The following is a 22,578-nucleotide window of genomic DNA, read 5'->3' on the forward strand; positions in this document are numbered from 1 at the left end:
GCCACCATCAATGGCAAATCTAATATATTACAGCTGTATCTTGCACCCGACTCTACGAAAAGTGGGCTAAATATATACACTCTGACTGATTTTAAACACTTCCTGCGCTAGGGACCATTTGAAAACTAGCTCAGTTCTTCTGCTGCCTGACACAAAACGTACAAGACAAAGTTCCCTGCTACAAAGCGGACACAGATGTCGACTGCATTTCTCAGGCAATCTTTCCCACAGAATCGTGATCTAAATCCTTGACATTATATTGAAACATATGAAAATGACAGGCGAGAGAAGACCAGCTGGTCCATCAAGCCTGTCCCATTCTGTCACAGGGCAATTTCTACACACCATCCGCCTGTGTCCCCACCAACAGCCACACAATACCTGGGAGAGGAGAAAAAAAAGGAAAAGACCACAGGATATCATGAAAAGAAATCTGGGAAATTGCACCTCAACCCATGCAGGCAATCTAGGAGACCACGTCCTCCAGTAGCCCAGGTACCTTTTCTAGGCTGTGAAGTTAGGAACTTGCCCAACAAAAGGCGATGGAAGACTCCATCTCTCATAATTACATTACATCAATGATCAATATTGAATGGACACAGCCAATCGTGAACTAAAGCATAGAACTAAGTGATGGAAACAGCCCTATCAGCAGTTAAGATTGTAAATTCCCTATTGTGCTTTTCCCAAAGATGTTGTACCATGTGAAGCTCTGCAAACTAAAATTAGGGGAAAGCCTGTCAGGACTCTCAAATGGGAGAGAGAGATAACAAAGTTACATAGGTGGTACATCACCGAAACAGGCCGTTCGGCCCAAACAGTTCATGCCCCGTTCAAGACATCTCCCCTCTTTCCTCATCTAAATCTATCAGCATAACCCAGTATTCTCTTCTTGCACACATGCTTGTCGAGCCTCCCCTTAAATGCATCTATATTATTCGCCTCAACCACTCCCTGTGGCAGCGAGTTCCACATTCTCATCATTCTTTGGGTAAAGAAGTTTCTTCTGAATTCCCCATTGGATTTCTTGGTGACTATCTTATATTGATGGCCTCTGGTTATGCTCTTCTGCACATATGGAAACATTTTCTCTTTAGCCACTCTACCAAAGATAGATTATGGTGATGTACTTTGTGATTATACCCACAGATTGGACTCTGAGGCTCATTATACACAGAGATTGGACCCTGGGACTGAGTATACCCAGAGATTGGACCCTGGGACTGATTATACCCAGAGATTGGACCCTGGGACTGAGTATACCCAGAGATTGGACCCACGGACTGATTATACCCAGAGATTGGACCCTGGGACTGAGTATACCCAGAGATTGGACCCTGGGACTGAGTATACCCAGAGATTGGACCCTGGGACTGATTATACCCAGAGATTGGACCCTGGGACTGAGTATACCCAGAGATTGGACCCACGGACTGATTATACCCAGAGATTGGACCCACGGACTGATTATACCCAGAGATTGGACCCTGGGACTGATTATACCCAGAGGTTGGACCCACGGACTGATTATACCCAAAGATATACCGACTAAAAAAATAGTAACGAGAGAGAAGGTAGTTTATGAGAGTAAGCTAGCAAGAAATATAAACACGGATAGTAAAAGCTTGTAAAGGTATATAAAACGGAAGAGATTAGTTAAATAAACATTGACCCCTTAGAGGACTAGACTGGGGAATTAATAATGGGAAACGGGGAATTGGCAGAGACTCTGAACAAATATTTTGTATCGGTCTTCACGGTAGAAGACACGAAAAGCATCCTAATAATTGATAATCAAGGGACTATTGGGAGGGGGGGGGGAGAAACTTAAAACAATCACTATCACTCGAGAAAAAGTACTAGGCAAACTACTGGGACTAAACGTGGATAAGTCCTGTGGACCTGATGGCCTGCATCCTCGGGTCTTAAAAGAAGTGGCTGCAGAGATAGTGGTTGCATTGGTTGTAATCTACCAAAATTCCCAGGATTCTGGAGAGGTCCCGGTGGACTGGAAAACTGCAAATGTAACGCCCCTATTTGAGAAAGGAAGGAGACAGAAAGCAGGAAACTGGACCACTTGCCTCACATCTGTCATTGGGTAAATACTGGAGTCCATTATTAAGGAAGTAGTAGAAGGACATTTAGAAAATCATAATACAGTCAAGCAGAACCAGTATGGTTTTATGAAAGAGAAATCATGTTTGACAAATTTGCTAGGGTTCTTTTGAGGATGTAACGAGCTGGATGGATAAAGGGGAACCAGATGATGTCGTGTATTTAGATTTCCAGAGGCATTCAATAAGGTGCCACATAAAAGGTTACTGCACAAGTTGGGGGTAATATATCAGCATGGAGAGAGGATTGGCTAACGAAAATAAAACAGAGTCTCGGGATGAATGGGTAATTTTCAGGTTGACAAACTGTAACTAGTGGAGTGCCACAGGGATCAGTACTGAGGCCTCAACTATTTACAATCTATATTAATAACTTGGATGAAGGGACAGTGTAATGCAGCCAAATTTGCTGATGATACAAAGATAGCTGGGAAAGCAAGTTGTGAGGAGGACACAAAGAATCTGAAAAAGGATATCGATAGACGAGGTGCGTGGGAAAAAATTTGGTAGATGGAGTATAATGTGGGAAAATGTGAGGTTATCCACTTTGGTACGAAAAATAAAAAAGCAAATGAAAATTTAAATGGGGAAAGATTGCAAAATGTTGAGGTACAACATGATTGATTATACCCCAAGATTGGACCCAGGGACGGATTATACCGAGAGATTGGACCCTGGGACAGATTATACCCAGAGATTGGACCCAGAGACTGATTATACCCAGATATTGGACCCTGGGACTGATTATACTCAGAGATTGGACCCACAGACTGATTATACCCGGAGATTGGACCCTGGGACAGATTATACCCAGAGATTGGACCCTGAGACTGATTATACCCAGAGATTGGACCCTGGGACTGATTATACCCAGAGATTGGACCCACAGACGGATTATACCCAGAGATTGGACCCTGGGACAGATTATACCCGGAGATTGGACCCTGAGACTGATTATACCCAGAGATTGGACCCTGGGACTGATTATACCCAGAGATCGGACCCACAGACTGATTATACCCAGAGATTGGACCCACAGACTGATTATACCCGGAGATTGGACCCTGGGACAGATTATACCCGGAGATTGGACCCTGAGACTGATTATACCCAGAGATTGGACCCTGGGACTGATTATACCCAGAGATCGGACCCACAGACTGATTATACCTGGAGATTGGACTCTGGGACTGATTATATCCAGAGATTGGACCCTGGGACTGATTATACCCAGAGATTGGACCCACAGACTGATTATACCGAGAGATTGGACCCACAGACTGATTATACCCAGAGATTGGACCCTGGGACAGATTATACCCAGAGATTGGACCCAGAGACTGATTATACCCAGAGAGTGGACCCTGGGACTGATTATACCCAGAGATTGGACCCTGGGACTGATTATACCCAGAGATTGGACCCACTGACTGATTATACCCGGAGATTGGACCCTGGGACTGATTATACCCAGAGATTGGACCCTGGGACTGATTATACCCAGAGAGTGGACCCACAGACTGATTATACCCGGAGATTGGACCCTGGGACAGATTATGCCCAGAGATTGGACCCACAGACTGATTATACCCAGAGATTGGACCCTGGGACTGATTATACCCAGAGATTGGACCCACAGACTGATTATACCCATAGATTGGACCCTGGGACTGATTATACCCAGAGATTGGACCCGGGGACTGATTATACCCAGACATTGGACCCTGGGACAGATTATACCGAGATTGATTATACCCAGAGATTGGACCCACAGACTGATTATACCCAGAGAGTGGACCCTGGGACTGATTATACCCAGAGATTGGACCCACAGACTGATTATACCCGGAGATATGCAGGAGTGGTAAAAACTAAAAGTCATGGTTTAAAAACTAGGATGAAAACACTCTACCTAAATGCACGCAGCATTAGAAATAAAGTAAATGAGTTGACGGCACAAATCATTACAAATGGGTATGATTTGGTGGCCATTACAGAGACATGGTTGCAAGGTGGCCAGGACTGGGAATTAAACGTACAGGGGTATCTGACGATTCAGAAAGATAGGCAGGAAGGGAAAGGAGGTGGGGTAGCTCTGTTAATAAGGGATGATATCAGGGCAGTTGTGAGGGATGATATTGGCTCCAATGAACAAAATGTTGAATCATTGTGGGTGGAGATTAGAGATGGTAAGGGGAAAAAGTCACTGGTCGGCGTAGTTTATAGGCCCCCAAATAATAACTTCATGGTGGGGCGGGCAATAATCAAGGGAATAATGGAGGCATGTGAAAAAGGAACGGCAGTAGTTATGGGGGATTTTGACCTACATATCGATTGGTCAAATCAAATCGCAGGGGGTAGCCTGGAGGAGGAATTCATAGAATGCATACAGGATTGTTTCTTAGAACAGTATGTAACAGAGCCTACAAGGGAGCAAGCCATTTTGGATCTGGTCCTGTGTAACGAGATAGGAAAAATAAACGATCTCCTCGTAAAAAATCCTCTCGGAATGAGTGATCACAATATGGTTGAATTTGTAATACAGATTGAGGATGAGGAAGTTGTGTCAGAAACGAGCGTACTATGCTTAAACAAAGGGGACTACAGTGGGATGAGGGCAGAGTTTGCTAAAGTAGACTGGAAACAAGGACTAAACCGTGGCACAATTGAGGAACAGTGGAGGACTTTTAAGGAGCCCTTTCATAATGCGCAACAAAAATATATTGCAGTGAAAAAGAAGGGCGGCAAGAGAAAAGATAACCAGCCGTGGATAACCAAGGAAATAAAGGAAAGTATCAAATCAAAGACCAATGCGTATAAGGTGGCCAAGGTTAGTGGGAAACTAGAGGATTGGGAAGATTTTAAGCAACAGCAAAGAATGACTAAAAAAGCAATAAAGAAAGGGAAGATAGATTACGAAGGTAAAATTGCGCAAAACATAAAAACAGATAGTAAAAGCTTTTACAGATATATAAAACGGAAAAGAGTGACTAAAGTAAATGTTGGTCCCTTAGAAGATGAAAAGGGGGATTAAATAATGGGAAATGTGGAAATGGCTGAGACCTTAAACAATTATTTTGCTTCGGTCTTCACAGTGGAAGACACAAAAACCATGCCAAAAATTGCTGGTCATAGGAATGTGGGAAGGGAGGACCTTGAGATGATCACGATCACTAGGGAGGTAGTGCTGGACAGACTAATGGGACTGAAGGTAGACAAGTCCCCTGGTCCTGATGAAATGCATCCCAGGGTATTAAAAGAGATGGTGGAAGTTATAGCAGATGCATTTGTTATAATCTACCAAAATTCTCTGGACTCTGGGGAGGTACCAGCGGATTGGAGAGCAGCTAATGTAACACCTCTGTTTAAAAAAGGGGGCAGGCAAAAGGTAGGTAACTATAGGCCGGTTAGTTTAACATCTGTAGTGGGGAAAATGCTTGAAACTATCATTAAGGAAGAAATAGCGGGACATCTAGATAGGAATAGTGCAATCAAGCAGACACAACGTGGATTCATGAAGGGGAAATCATGTTTAACTAATTTACTGGAATTCTTTGAGGATATAACGAGCATGGTGGATAGAGGTGGACCGATGGATGTGGTGTATTTAGATTTCCAAAAGGCATTCGATAAGGTGCCACACAAAAGGTTACTGCAGAAGATAAAGGTACACGGAGTCAGAGGAAATGTATTAGCATGGATAGAGAATTGGCTGGCGAACAGAAAGCAGAGAGTCGGGATAAATGGGTCCTTTTCCGGTTGGAAATCAGTGGTTAGTGGTGTGCCACAGGGATCAGTGCTGGGACCACAACTGTTTACAATATACATAGATGACCTAGAGGAGTGTAGTGCAACAAAATTTGCAGATGACACTAAGATTAGTGGGAAAGCGGGTTGTGTAGAGGACTCAGAGAGGCTGCAAGGAGATTTGGATACGTTAGGCGAATGGGCTAAGGTTTGGCAGATGGAATATAATGTCGGAAAGTGTGAGGTCATCCACCTTGGGAGAAAAAAAACAGTAGAAGGGAATATTATTTGAATGGGGAGAAATTACAACATGCTATGGTGCAGAGGGATCTGGGGGTCCTTGTGCATGAAACTCTTTTGAGTTAACCTGCAAAACATAAAACATGTATCCGTGCCGCCCGACCTGGATGACACACACAAGACATTTACAAGGCCCTTTTTTGTTTTTTTTGGGGGGTTTTTTGTGGTTTTTTTTTTTGGGCACTAAAATCAAATTTTTCCTTTTTTCCAGTGCCCCCTATAAAAGGAGAGGGGGACACTAAAAGCACCGGCAATTAAAACAAATTAAACTTTAAAACGTAAAATCAAATTAAAATTTGGTTGCCGGGCGTGATGATGCACTCCAGTCCCTCCGGTGCCCACCTCTCGCGGAAGGCCGCGAGCGTACCGGTGGACACCGCGTGCTCCATCTCCAAGGACACCCTGGACCGGATGTAAGAGCGGAAGAGAGGCAGGCAGTCAGGTTGAACGACCCCCTCGACCGCCCGCTGCCTGGACCGGCTGATTGCACCCTTGGCCGTGCCCAGGAGCAGTCCTACGAGGAGGCCCTCGGACCTACCCGCTCCCCTCCGCACAGGGTGCCCAAAGATCAGGAGAGTGGGACTGAAGTGCAGCCAGAATTTCAGGAGCAGCCCCTTCAAATAATGGAACAGGGGCTGCATGAATCCCAAAAGGTTAGTTTGCAGGTGCAGCAGGTAATCAGGAAGGCAAATGGAATGTTGGCCTGCATTGCGAAAGGGATTGAGTACAAAAGCAGGGAGGTGTTGCTGCAACTGTATAAGGTATTGGTAAGGCCGCAGCTGGAGTACTGCGTGCAGTTTTGGTCACCTTACTTAAGGAAGGATATACTAGCTTTGGAAGGGGTACAGAGACGATTTACTAGGCTGATTCGGGAGATGAGGGGGTTACCTTATGATGATAGATTGAGTAGACTGGGTCTTTACTCCTTGGAGTTCAGAAGGATGAGGGGTGATCTTCTAGAAACATTTAAAATCATGAAAGGGATAGACAAGATAGAGGCAGAGAGGTTGTTTCCATTGGTGGGGGAGACTAGAACTAGGGGGCACAGCCTCAAAATACGGAGGAGCCAATTTAAAACCGAGTTGAGAAAGAATTTCTTCTCACAGAGGGTTGTGAATCTGTGGAATTCTATGCCCAAGGAAGCAGTTGAGGCTGGCTCATTGAATGTTTTCAAGTCAAAGATAGATAGATTTTTAAGCAATAAGGGAATTAAGGGTTACGGGGAGAGGGCGGGTAAGTGGAGCTGAGTCCACGACCAGATCAGCCATGATCTTATTGAATGGCGGAGCAGGCTCGAGGGGCGAGATGGCCTACTCCTGTTCCTAATTCTTATGTTCTTATGTTTTTACATCCAGAGATTGGACCCTGGGACTGATTATACCCAGAGATTGGAGCCACAGACTGATTATAACCATAGATTGGACCCTGGGACTGATTATACCCAGAGAGTGGACCCGGGGACTGATTATACCCAGAGATTGGACCCTGGGACTGATTCTACCCAGATATTGGACCCACAGACTTATTATACCCAGAGATTGGACCCACAGACTGATTATACCTAGAGATTGGACCCTGGGACAGATTATACCCAGAGATTAGACCCACAGACTGATTATACCCAGTGATTGGACCCACAGACTGATTATACCCGGAGATTGGACCCACAGACTGATTATACCCAGAGAGTGGACCCGGGGACTGATTATACCCAGAGATTGGACCCTGGGACTGATTATACCCAGAGACAGGACCCTGGGATTGATTATACCCAGTGACTGGACCCTGGGACTGATTATACCCAGAGACTGGACCCTGGGACTGATTATACCCAGAGAGTGGACCCGGGGACTGATTATACCCAGAGATTGGACCCGGGGACTGATTATACCCAGAGATTGGACCCACAGACTGATTATACCCAGAGATTAGACCCACAGACTGATTATACCTAGTGATTGGACCCACAGACTGATTATACCCGGAGATTGGACCCTGGGACAGATTATACCCAGAGACTGGACCCTGGGACGGATTATACCCAGTGACAGGACCCTGGGACGGATTATACCCAGTGACAGGACCCGGGGAATGATTATAGCCAGAGATTGGACCCACAGACTGATTATACCCAGAGATTGGACCCTGGGACTGATTATACCCAGAGATTGGACCCACAGACTGATTATACCCAGAGATTGGACCCTGGGACTGATTATACCCAGAGATTGGACCCTGGGACTGATTATACCCGGAGAATGGACCCTGGGAATGATTATACCCGGAGATTGGACCCTGGGACTGATTATACCCAGAGATTAGACCCTGGGATTGATTATACCCAGAGATTGGACCCACAGACTGATTATACCCGGAGATTGGACGCTGGGACTGATTATACCCAGAGATTGGACCCTGGGATTGATTATACCCGGAGATTGGACCCACAGACTGAATATACCCGGAGATTGGACCCTGGGACTGATTACACACAGAGATTGGACACTGGGACTGATTATACATGGAGATTGGACCCTGGGACTGATTATACATGGAGATTGGACCCTGGGACAGATTATACCCAGAGATTGGACCCTGGGACTGATTATACCCAGAGATTGGACTCTGGGACTGATTATACCCAGAGATTAGACCCACAGACTGATTATACCCGGAGATTGGACACTGGGACTGATTATACCCAGAGATTGGACCCACAGACTGATTATACCCGGAGATTGGACCTGGGCCTGATTATACACTGAGATTGGATTCTGGAACAGATTATACCCAGAGATTGGATCCTGGGACTGATTATACCCAGAAATTAGACCCACAGACTGATTATACCCAGAGATTGGACCCTGGGACTGATTATACCCAGAGATTGGATCCTGGGACTGATTATACCCAGAGATTAGACCCACAGACTGATTATACCCGGAGATTGGACCCTGGGACTGATTATACCCAGAGATTGGACCCACAGACTGATTATACCCGGAGATTGGACCTGGGCCTGATTATACACTGAGATTGGATTCTGGAACAGATTATACCCAGAGATTGGACCCTGGGACTGATTATACCCAGAGATTGGACACACAGACTGATTATAAGAATATTAGAAATAGGAGTAGGAGTAGGCCACCTTGCCCCTTGAGCCTGCTTCACCATTTAATAAGATCAGGGTTGATCTGATCATGGACTCAGCTCCACTTGCCTGTCCACTCCCTATAACCCTTTATTCCCTTATCGCTCGAAAATCTATTTATCTCCGTCATAAATATATTCAATGACCCAGCCTCCACAGCTCTCTGGGGCAGAGAATTCCATAGATTTACAACCCTCTGAGAAGAAATTCCTTATCTCAGTTTTAAATGGGCAGCCCCTTATTCAGAAAACTATGTCCCCTCGTTTTAGTTTTCCCTATGAGTGGAAATATCCTATCTGCATCCACCTTGTCGAGCTCCCTCATTATCTTATGTTTCGATAAGATCACCTCTCATTCTTCTGAACTCCAATGCCTATAGGCCCAACCTACTCAACCGAGTGAACCTTCCCTGAACAGCCTCCAATGCACGTATATCCTTCCTTAAATACGGAGACCAAAACTGTATGCAGTACTCTAGCTATGGCCTCACCAATACCCTGTACAGTTGCAGCAGAACGTCCCTGCTTTTATACTCTATCCCCCTTGCAATAAAGGCCAACATTCCATTTGCCTTCCTGATTACTTGCTGTACCTGCACACTAACTTTTTGTGTTTCATGCACATGGAACCCCAGGTTCCTCTATACTGCAGCGCTTTGCAATTTTTATCCATTTAAATTATCATTTGCTTTTCTATTTTTTTCTGCCAAAGTGGATAACCTCACATTTTCCCACATTATACTTCATCTGCCAAATTTTTGCCCACTCACTTAGCCTGTCTATATCCATTTTTGTTTATTCTGTCCTCCTCACAATTTGCTTTCCCAGCCATCTTTGTATCATTCGCAAACTGGGCTACATTACACTCGGTATAGATTGTAAATAGTTGAGGACCCAGCACTGATTTCTGCAGCACCCCACTAGTCACTGTTTGCCAACCAGAAAATGACCCATTTATCCCAACTCTCTGTTTTCTGTTCATTAGCCAATCCTCCCTGCAGGCTAATATATTACCCCCAACCCTGTGAACTTTTATCTTGTGCAGTAACCTTTTACGTAGCACCTTATCGAATGCCTTCTGGAAATGCAAATACACCAAATCCACTGGTTCCCCCTTATCAATCCTACTCGTTACATCCTCAAAGAACGTCAGAAGATTTGTCAAACAGGATTTCCCTTTCATAAAACCATGCTGACTCTGCTTGATTGAATTATGCTTTTCCAAATGTCCCGCTACTGCTTCCTTAATCATAAACTCCAGCATTTTCCCAACGACAGATGTTAGGCTAACTGGTCTATAGTTTCCTGCTTTTTATCTGCCTCCTTTTTTAAATAAGGTCGTTACATTTGCGGTTTTTCAATACGCTGGGACTGCCCCAGAATCCAAGAAATTTTGGTAGATTACAACCAATGCATCCACTTTCTCTGCAGCCACTTCTTTTATGACCCTAGGATGTAACCCATCAGTTCCAGGGGACTTGTCCGCCTTTAGTCCTATTATTTTACTGAGTACTACTTCATTAGTGATAGTGATTGTATTAAGTTTCTCCCTCCCTTTAGCCCACTACTTTTTAGCGTCTCCTTCTGTGAAAACCGATACAAAATATTTGTTCAATGTCTCTGCCATTTCCCTGTTCTCCATTATTAATTCCCCATCTCATTCTCTAGGGGACCAACATTTACTTTAGCCACTCTTTTTCTTTTTATCTACCTGTAGAAACTCTTACTATCTGTTTTTATATTTAGTGCTAGTTTACTTTCATAATCTATCTTTCCTCCCTTTATAATTTTTTTAGTCATTCTTTGCTGGCTTTTAAAAGTGTCCCAATCCTCTGGCCACCCACTAGTCTTGGCCACATTGTATGCCCTTGTTTTCAAGTTGATACCATTCCTTATTTCCTTAGTTAGCCACAAATGGTTATTCATTCTCTTACAATCTTTCCTTCTCATCAGGATATATTTTTGTTGAGTTATGAAATACCTCCTTAAATGCTCATCAACCGTCCCACTCTTTAGTCTATTTTCCCAGTCCACTTTAGCCAACTCTGCCCTCATACCTTTGTAGTCTCCTTGATTTAAGTTGAGGATACTGGTTTGAGAACCAACTTTCTCACCCTCCAAATGAACTTGAAATTCAACCATATTATGGTCACTCATTCCTAGAGGATCCTTTGCTACGAGATTAGTTATTAATCCTGTCTCATTACACAGTACTAGATCTAAGATAGATCTAAGATAGTCTGCTCCCTGGTTGGTTCCCCAATGTACTGTTCAAGGAAACTATCCCAGATACACTCAATGAACTCTTCCTCAAGGCTACCCTGGCCAATTTGCTTTGTCCAATCAACATCAAGGTTAAAATCATCCAAGATTATTGGCGTTCCTTTATTACAAGCCTCCATTATTTCTTGATTTATACTCCACCCAACAGCGTTAGCTACTGTTAAGGGGTCTATAGACTACGCCCACCAGCGACTTTTTCCCCTTATTATTCCTTACCTCCACCCAAACTGATTCAACATCTTGATCTTCTGAGCCAATATCATTTCTCACGAACGCACTGATCTCATCCTTCACTAACAGTGCTACCCCACCTCCTTTTCCTTTCTGTCTGTCCTTCCGAATTGTCAAATACCCCTGAATATTTAGTTCCCAGTCCTGGTCATCTTGTCTCTGTAATGGCATACCAGATCATACCCATTTGTGCCGTCAACTCATCTATTTTGTTACGAATGCTACATGCATTCAAATAAAGAGCTTTTAAATTTGTTTTTTTAACCATCGTTTCCTGCTTTGACCCCACTTTCTGATTCACCTTTATGTTTATACATTCTGTCCCTTTTTGGCACGCTCTGGTTTTCATTTCCCCCTGTGCTACCCTGATCTATTGCTTTCTCCTTATTCTTTGACTTTTAAAATTTTTGCCCAGCTGAATCCCACCCCCCCCGCACTAATTAGTTTAAAGCCCTCTCTACAGCCCTAGTTATTTGATTGGCCAGGACCAGCATGGTCAAAGTGGAGTCCGTCCCAGCGGAACAGCTCCCTCTTACCCCAGTACTGATGTCAGTGTCCTACAAACTAAAACCCGTTTCTCCCTCACCAGTCTTTGAGCGACGTGTTTAACTCTCGAATCTTATTTACCCGTGGCTCAGGTAGTAATCCAGAGATTATTACCTTTGTGGTTCTGCTTTTTAATTTGGCCCCTAGCTGCTCATAATCCCTCAATTCTTTGTCCTATCTATGTCGTTGGTACAACACAACAACTGGATCTTCCCCTCCCACTCCAAGTTCCTCTCCAGCCCTGAGGAGGTGTCCTTAACCCTGGTAGGCAACACAGCCTTCGGGACTCACGCTCTCGGCTGCAGAGAACCTTATCGATCCCCCTAACTATACTATCCCCTACCACTACAACGTTTCTTTTTATTCACCCCACTCCTCCCCTCTTGAATGGCCCCCTGTACCACGGTGCTGGGGTCAGTTTGCTCATCCTCCCTGCGGTCCCTGCTCTCGTCCACACACGGAGTAAAAGCCTTGAACCTGTTGGACAAGAGCAAGGGCTGAGGCTCCTCCATCTCTCCATCCTGAGTCCCCATCCCTTCCTCACGCGTAATCACACCCTCCTGTGCGTGACCATGGATCAAATTTGAATTAATTAGCCTATTATACCCAGAGATTGGACCCTGGGACTGATTATACATGGAGATTGGACCCTGGGACTGATTATACCCAGAGATTGGAACCTGGGACTGATTATACCCAGAGATTGGACCCTGGGACTGATTATACATGGAGATTGGACCCTGGGACTGATTATACCCAGAGATTAGACCCACAGACTGATTATATCCAGAGATTGGACCCTGGGACTGATTATATCCAGAGATTGGACCCTGGGACTGATTATACCCAGAGATTGGACCCACAGACTGATTATACCCAGAGATTGGACCCACAGACTGATTATACCCAGAGATTGGATTGTGGAACTGATTATACCCAGTGATTGGACCCTGGGACTGATTATACCCAGAGATTGGACCCTGGGACTGATTATACCCAGAGATTGGACACACAGACTGATTATAAGAATATTAGAAATAGGAGTAGGAGTAGGCCACCTTGCCCCATGAGCCTGCTTCACCATTTAATAAGATCAGGTTTGATCTGATCATGGACTCAGCTCCACTTGCCTGCCCACTCCCTATAACCCTTTATTCCCTTATTGCTCAAAAATCTGTTTATCTCCGTCATAAATATATTCAATGACCCAGCCTCCACAGCTCTCTGGGGCAGAGAATTCCATAGATTTTCAACTCTCTGAGAGTAAAAAATTCCTCCTCATCTCAGTTTTAAATGGGCAGCCCCTTATTCAGAAAATTATGTCCCCTACTTTTAGTTTTCCCTGAGTGGAAATATCCTATCTGCATCCACCTTGTTGAGCTCCCTCATTATCTTATGTTTCGATAAGATCACCTCTCATTCTTCTGAACTCCAATGCCTATAGGCCCAACCTACTCAACCGAGTGAACCTTCCCTGAACAGCCTCCAATGCACGTATATCCTTCCTTAAATACGGAGACCAAAACTGTAAGCAGTACTCTAGCTGTGGCTTCACCAATATCCTGTACAGTTGCAGCAGAACTTCTCTGCTTTTATACTCTATCCTCCTTGCAATAAAGGCCAACATTCCATTTGCCTTCCTGATTACTTGCTGTACCTGCACACTAACTTTTTGTGTTTCATGCACATGGAACCCCAGGTTCCTCTATACTGCAGTGCTTTGCAATTTTTATCCATTTAAATTATCATTTGCTTTTCTATTTTTTTCTGCCAAAGTAGATAACCTCACATTTTCCCACATTATACTCCACCTGCCAAATTTTTGCCCACTCACTTAGCCTGTCTATATCCATTTATGTTTATTCTGTCCTCCTCACAATTTGCTTTCCCAGCCATCTTTGTATCATTAGCAAACTGGGCTACATTATACTCGGTATAGATTGTAAATAGTTGAGGACCCAGCACTGATTTCTGCAGCACCCCACTAGTCACTGTTTGCCAACCAGAAAATGACCCATTTATCCCAACTCTCTGTTTTCTGTTCATTAGCCCTGCAGGCTAATATATTACCCCCAACCCTGTGAACTTTTATCTTGTGCAGTAACCTTTTACTTATCGAATGCCTTCTGGAAATGCAAATACACCAAATCCACTGGTTCCCCCTTATCAATCCTACTCGTTACATCCTCAAAGAACGCCAGAAGATTTGTCAAACATGATTTCCCTTTCATAAAACCATGCTGACTCTGCTTGATTGAATTATGCTTTTCCAAATGTCCCGCTACTGCTTCCTTAATCATAAACTCCAGCATTTTCCCAACGACAGATGTTAGGCTAACTGGTCTATAGTTTCCTGCTTTTTATCTGCCTCCTTTTTTAAATAAGGTCGTTACATTTGCGGTTTTTCAATACGCTGGGACCGACCCAGAATCCAGGGAATTTTGGTAGATTACAACCAATGCATCCACTTTCTCTGCAGCCACTTCTTTTATGACCCTAGGATGTAACCCATCAGTTCCAGGGGACTTGTCCGCCTTTAGTCCTATTATTTTACTGAGTACTACTTCATTAGTGATAGTGATTGTATTAAGTTTCTCCCTCCCTTTAGCCCCTTGACTGTCCACTACTTCTTAGCGTCTCCTTCTGTGAAAAACGATACAAAATATTTGTTCAATGTCTCTGCCATTTCCCTGTTCTCCATTATTAATTCCCCATCTCATTCTCTAGGGGACCAACATTTACTTTAGCCACTCTTTTTCTTTTTATATACCTGTAGAAACTCTTACTATCTGTTTTTATATTTAGTGCTAGTTTACTTTCATAATCTATCTTTCCTCCCTTTATAATTTTTTTAGTCATTCTTTGCTGGCTTTTAAAAGTGTCCCAATCCTCTGGCCACCCACTAGTCTTGGCCACATTGTATGCCCTTGTTTTCAAGTTGATACCATTCCTTATTTCCTTAGTTAGCCACAAATGGTTATTCATTCTCTTACAATCTTTCCTTCTCATCAGGATATATTTTTGTTGAGTTATGAAATACCTCCTTAAATGCTCATCAACCGTCCCACTCTTTAGTCTATTTTCCCAGTCCACTTTAGCCAACTCTGCCCTCATACCTTTGTAGTCTCCTTGATTTAAGTTGAGGATACTGGTTTGAGAACCAACTTTCTCACCCTCCAAATGAACTTGAAATTCAACCATATTATGGTCACTCATTCCTAGAGGATCCTTTGCTACGAGATTAGTTATTAATCCTGTCTCATTACACAGTACTAGATCTAAGATAGATCTAAGATAGTCTGCTCCCTGGTTGGTTCCCCAATGTACTGTTCAAGGAAACTATCCCAGATACACTCAATGAACTCTTCCTCAAGGCTACCCTGGCCAATTTGCTTTGTCCAATCAACATCAAGGTTAAAATCATCCAAGATTATTGGCGTTCCTTTATTACAAGCCTCCATTATTTCTTGATTTATACTCCACCCAACAGCGTTAGCTACTGTTAAGGGGTCTATAGACTACGCCCACCAGCGACTTTTTCCCCTTATTATTCCTTACCTCCACCCAAACTGATTCAACATCTTGATCTTCTGAGCCAATATCATTTCTCACGAACGCACTGATCTCATCCTTCACTAACAGTGCTACCCCACCTCCTTTTCCTTTCTGTCTGTCCTTCCGAATTGTCAAATACCCCTGAATATTTAGTTCCCAGTCCTGGTCATCTTGTCTCTGTAATGGCATACCAGATCATACCCATTTGTGCCGTCAACTCATCTATTTTGTTACGAATGCTACATGCATTCAAATAAAGAGCTTTTAAATTTGTTTTTTTAACCATCGTTTCCTGCTTTGACCCCACTTTCTGATTCACCTTTATGTTTATACATTCTGTCCCTTTTTGGCACGCTCTGGTTTTCATTTCCCCCTGTGCTACCCTGATCTATTGCTTTCTCCTTATTCTTTGACTTTTAAAATTTTTGCCCAGCTGAATCCCACCCCCCCGCACTAATTAGTTTAAAGCCCTCTCTACAGCCCTAGTTATTTGATTGGCCAGGACCAGCATGGTCAAAGTGGAGTCCGTCCCAGCGGAACAGCTCCCTCTTACCCCAGTACTGATGTCAGTGTCCTACAAACTAAAACCCGTTTCTCCCTCACCAGTCTTTGAGCGACGTGTTTAACTCTCGAATCTTATTTACCCGTGGCTCAGGTAGTAATCCAGAGATTATTACCTTTGTGGTTCTGCTTTTTAATTTGGCCCCTAGCTGCTCATAATCCCTCAATTCTTTGTCCTATCTATGTCGTTGGTACAACACAACAACTGGATCTTCCCCTCCCACTCCAAGTTCCTCTCCAGCCCTGAGGAGGTGTCCTTAACCCTGGTAGGCAACACAGCCTTCGGGACTCACGCTCTCGGCTGCAGAGAACCTTATCGATCCCCCTAACTATACTATCCCCTACCACTACAACGTTTCTTTTTATTCACCCCACTCCTCCCCTCTTGAATGGCTCCCTGTACCACGGTGCTGGGGTCAGTTTGCTCATCCTCCCTGCGGTCCCTGCTCTCGTCCACACACGGAGTAAAAGCCTTGAACCTGTTGGACAAGAGCAAGGGCTGAGGCTCCTCCATCTCTCCATCCTGAGTCCCCATCCCTTCCTCACGCGTAATCACACCCTCCTGTGCGTGACCATGGATCAAATTTGAATTAATTAGCCTATTATACCCAGAGATTGGACCCTGGGACTGATTATACCCAGAGATTGGAACCTGGGACTGATTATACCCAGAGATTGGACCCTGGGACTGATTATACCCAGAGATTGGACCCTGGGACTGATTATACATGGAGATTGGACCCTGGGACTGATTATACCCAGAGATTAGACCCACAGACTGATTATATCCAGAGATTGGACCCTGGGACTGATTATATCCAGAGATTGGACCCTGGGACTGATTATACATGGAGATTGGACCCTGGGACTGATTATACCCAGAGATTGGACCCACAGACTGATTATACCCAGAGATTGGATTCTGGAACTGATTATACCCAGAGATTGGACCCTGGGACTGATTATACCCAGAGATTGGACCCTGGGACTGATTATACCCAGAGATTGGACACACAGACTGATTATAAGAATATTAGAAATAGGAGTAGGAGTAGGCCACCTTGCCCCATGAGCCTGCTTCACCATTTAATAAGATCAGGTTTGATCTGATCATGGACTCAGCTCCACTTGCCTGCCCACTCCCTATAACCCTTTATTCCCTTATTGCTCAAAAATCTGTTTATCTCCGTCATAAATATATTCAATGACCCAGCCTCCACAGCTCTCTGGGGCAGAGAATTCCATAGATTTTCAACTCTCTGAGAGTAAAAAATTCCTCCTCATCTCAGTTTTAAATGGGCAGCCCCTTATTCAGAAAATTATGTCCCCTACTTTTAGTTTTCCCTGAGTGGAAATATCCTATCTGCATCCACCTTGTTGAGCTCCCTCATTATCTTATGTTTCGATAAGATCACCTCTCATTCTTCTGAACTCCAATGCCTATAGGCCCAACCTACTCAACCGAGTGAACCTTCCCTGAACAGCCTCCAATGCACGTATATCCTTCCTTAAATACGGAGACCAAAACTGTAAGCAGTACTCTAGCTGTGGCTTCACCAATATCCTGTACAGTTGCAGCAGAACGTCCCTGCTTTTATACTCTATCCCCCTTGCAATAAAGGCCAACATTCCATTTGCCTTCCTGATTACTTGCTGTACCTGCACACTAACTTTTTGTGTTTCATGCACATGGAACCCCAGGTTCCTCTATACTGCAGTGCTTTGCAATTTTTATCCATTTAAATTATCATTTGCTTTTCTATTTTTTTCTGCCAAAGTAGATAACCTCACATTTTCCCACATTATACTCCACCTGCCAAATTTTTGCCCACTCACTTAGCCTGTCTATATCCATTTATGTTTATTCTGTCCTCCTCACAATTTGCTTTCCCAGCCATCTTTGTATCATTAGCAAACTGGGCTACATTATACTCGGTATAGATTGTAAATAGTTGAGGACCCAGCACTGATTTCTGCAGCACCCCACTAGTCACTGTTTGCCAACCAGAAAATGACCCATTTATCCCAACTCTCTGTTTTCTGTTCATTAGCCAATCCTCCCTGCAGGCTAATATATTACCCCCAACCCTGTGAACTTTTATCTTGTGCAGTAACCTTTTACTTATCGAATGCCTTCTGGAAATGCAAATACACCAAATCCACTGGTTCCCCCTTATCAATCCTACTCGTTACATCCTCAAAGAACGCCAGAAGATTTGTCAAACATGATTTCCCTTTCATAAAACCATGCTGACTCTGCTTGATTGAATTATGCTTTTCCAAATGTCCCGCTACTGCTTCCTTAATCATAAACTCCAGCATTTTCCCAACGACAGATGTTAGGCTAACTGGTCTATAGTTTCCTGCTTTTTATCTGCCTCCTTTTTTAAATAAGGTCGTTACATTTGCGGTTTTTCAATACGCTGGGACCGACCCAGAATCCAGGGAATTTTGGTAGATTACAACCAATGCATCCACTTTCTCTGCAGCCACTTCTTTTATGACCCTAGGATGTAACCCATCAGTTCCAGGGGACTTGTCCGCCTTTAGTCCTATTATTTTACTGAGTACTACTTCATTAGTGATAGTGATTGTATTAAGTTTCTCCCTCCCTTTAGCCCCTTGACTGTCCACTACTTCTTAGCGTCTCCTTCTGTGAAAAACGATACAAAATATTTGTTCAATGTCTCTGCCATTTCCCTGTTCTCCATTATTAATTCCCCATCTCATTCTCTAGGGGACCAACATTTACTTTAGCCACTCTTTTTCTTTTTATATACCTGTAGAAACTCTTACTATCTGTTTTTATATTTAGTGCTAGTTTACTTTCATAATCTATCTTTCCTCCCTTTATAATTTTTTTAGTCATTCTTTGCTGGCTTTTAAAAGTGTCCCAATCCTCTGGCCACCCACTAGTCTTGGCCACATTGTATGCCCTTGTTTTCAAGTTGATACCATTCCTTATTTCCTTAGTTAGCCACAAATGGTTATTCATTCTCTTACAATCTTTCCTTCTCATCAGGATATATTTTTGTTGAGTTATGAAATACCTCCTTAAATGCTCATCAACCGTCCCACTCTTTAGTCTATTTTCCCAGTCCACTTTAGCCAACTCTGCCCTCATACCTTTGTAGTCTCCTTGATTTAAGTTGAGGATACTGGTTTGAGAACCAACTTTCTCACCCTCCAAATGAACTTGAAATTCAACCATATTATGGTCACTCATTCCTAGAGGATCCTTTGCTACGAGATTAGTTATTAATCCTGTCTCATTACACAGTACTAGATCTAAGATAGATCTAAGATAGTCTGCTCCCTGGTTGGTTCCCCAATGTACTGTTCAAGGAAACTATCCCAGATACACTCAATGAACTCTTCCTCAAGGCTACCCTGGCCAATTTGCTTTGTCCAATCAACATCAAGGTTAAAATCATCCAAGATTATTGGCGTTCCTTTATTACAAGCCTCCATTATTTCTTGATTTATACTCCACCCAACAGCGTTAGCTACTGTTAAGGGGTCTATAGACTACGCCCACCAGCGACTTTTTCCCCTTATTATTCCTTACCTCCACCCAAACTGATTCAACATCTTGATCTTCTGAGCCAATATCATTTCTCACGAACGCACTGATCTCATCCTTCACTAACAGTGCTACCCCACCTCCTTTTCCTTTCTGTCTGTCCTTCCGAATTGTCAAATACCCCTGAATATTTAGTTCCCAGTCCTGGTCATCTTGTCTCTGTAATGGCATACCAGATCATACCCATTTGTGCCGTCAACTCATCTATTTTGTTACGAATGCTACATGCATTCAAATAAAGAGCTTTTAAATTTGTTTTTTTAACCATCGTTTCCTGCTTTGACCCCACTTTCTGATTCACCTTTATGTTTATACATTCTGTCCCTTTTTGGCACGCTCTGGTTTTCATTTCCCCCTGTGCTACCCTGATCTATTGCTTTCTCCTTATTCTTTGACTTTTAAAATTTTTGCCCAGCTGAATCCCACCCCCCCGCACTAATTAGTTTAAAGCCCTCTCTACAGCCCTAGTTATTTGATTGGCCAGGACCAGCATGGTCAAAGTGGAGTCCGTCCCAGCGGAACAGCTCCCTCTTACCCCAGTACTGATGTCAGTGTCCTACAAACTAAAACCCGTTTCTCCCTCACCAGTCTTTGAGCGACGTGTTTAACTCTCGAATCTTATTTACCCGTGGCTCAGGTAGTAATCCAGAGATTATTACCTTTGTGGTTCTGCTTTTTAATTTGGCCCCTAGCTGCTCATAATCCCTCAATTCTTTGTCCTATCTATGTCGTTGGTACAACACAACAACTGGATCTTCCCCTCCCACTCCAAGTTCCTCTCCAGCCCTGAGGAGGTGTCCTTAACCCTGGTAGGCAACACAGCCTTCGGGACTCACGCTCTCGGCTGCAGAGAACCTTATCGATCCCCCTAACTATACTATCCCCTACCACTACAACGTTTCTTTTTATTCACCCCACTCCTCCCCTCTTGAATGGCTCCCTGTACCACGGTGCTGGGGTCAGTTTGCTCATCCTCCCTGCGGTCCCTGCTCTCGTCCACACACGGAGTAAAAGCCTTGAACCTGTTGGACAAGAGCAAGGGCTGAGGCTCCTCCATCTCTCCATCCTGAGTCCCCATCCCTTCCTCACGCGTAATCACACCCTCCTGTGCGTGACCATGGATCAAATTTGAATTAATTAGCCTATTATACCCAGAGATTGGACCCTGGGACTGATTATACATGGAGATTGGACCCTGGGACTGATTATACCCAGAGATTGGAACCTGGGACTGATTATACCCAGAGATTGGACCCTGGGACTGATTATACATGGAGATTGGACCCTGGGACTGATTATACCCAGAGATTAGACCCACAGACTGATTATATCCAGAGATTGGACCCTGGGACTGATTATATCCAGAGATTGGACCCTGGGACTGATTATACATGGAGATTGGACCCTGGGACTGATTATACATGGAGATTGGACCCTGGGACTGATTATACCCAGAGATTGGACCCACAGACTGATTATACCCAGAGATTGGATTCTGGAACTGATTATACCCAGAGATTGGACCCTGGGACTGATTATACCCAGAGATTGGACCCTGGGACTGATTATACCCAGAGATTGGACCTTGGGACTGATTATACCCAGAGATTGGACCCTGGGACTGATTATACCCAGAGATTGGACCCTGGGACTGATTATACCCAGAGATTGGACCCTGGGACTGATTATACCCAGAGATTGGACCCTGGGACTGATTATACCCAGAGATTGGACCCACAGACTGATTATACCCAGAGATTGGACCCTGGGACTGATTATACCCAGAGATTGGACCCTGGGACTGATTATACCCAGAGATTGGAGCTTGGGACTGATTATACCCAGAGATTGGAGCTTGGGACTGATTATACCCAGAGATTGGACCCTGGGACTGATTATACCCAGAGATTGGAGCTTGGGACTGATTATACCCAGAGATTGGAGCTTGGGACTGATTATACCCAGAGATTGGACCCTGGGACTGATTATACCCAGAGATTGGACCCTGGGACTGATTATACCCAGAGATTGGAGCTTGGGACTACTGATTCCCGGGGCCGGGTGTTTTTCGGGCTTTTGCTCCCCCTGGTCCCAGGGTCTCTGGTTTACCCTGCCCGGTCACAGGCTGCAGCTCAGCTCCCCGCTGCGCCTCACTCGAGCCGGAGGTTCCCCCTGCGGCCTGGCCGGCTCCACCTGTGTCCGCAGCGGTCGCGGTTGAGTGATGCCGGGGTCCTGGCCGCGCCTGCCCGCTCCCCCCAGCCCCGGCCTCACCTTGCTGCGGATCTGGCCGGAGGTGGACACCTTTCGGATGAGCTTCTGCGCGGACTCGTGCTCGGCGTCGCTGTCCGAGGACTCGTCTCCCACCGTGCTGCCGCTGGCCAGCCGCTCCCGGGCCCCCAACTCACACACAGACCCGGCGGCCTGCGCTTCCCGAGCCGCCATCATCACCGCAGCAACCGGGCCTGCGCTCCTCGCCGCCGCCAGGGGGAGCCCGGGACACCGCAG

The 22,578-nt window shown here is 44.6% G+C and overlaps 1 protein-coding gene across 2 annotated transcripts in view; it reads right to left on the reverse strand.

Annotated features, from left to right (window-relative positions):
- LOC139265841 (diacylglycerol kinase delta) overlaps positions 1 to 22,518 on the reverse strand; it is a 198,208-nt gene extending 175,690 nt beyond the window's left edge. Inside the window, exon 1 of one of the 2 annotated variants that reach the window (XM_070883343.1) lies at positions 22,345 to 22,518. In XM_070883343.1, coding sequence (XP_070739444.1) covers positions 22,345 to 22,518 — 174 coding nt within the window. The remainder of the gene's footprint in view (positions 1 to 22,344) is intronic. The other variant, XM_070883345.1, reaches the window with a different exon arrangement.
- Positions 22,519 to 22,578: the final 60 nt, after the last annotated feature.

Source organism: Pristiophorus japonicus, chromosome 6 (genome assembly GCF_044704955.1).
Source record: "Pristiophorus japonicus isolate sPriJap1 chromosome 6, sPriJap1.hap1, whole genome shotgun sequence".
Classification (NCBI taxonomy): domain Eukaryota; kingdom Metazoa; phylum Chordata; class Chondrichthyes; family Pristiophoridae; genus Pristiophorus; species Pristiophorus japonicus.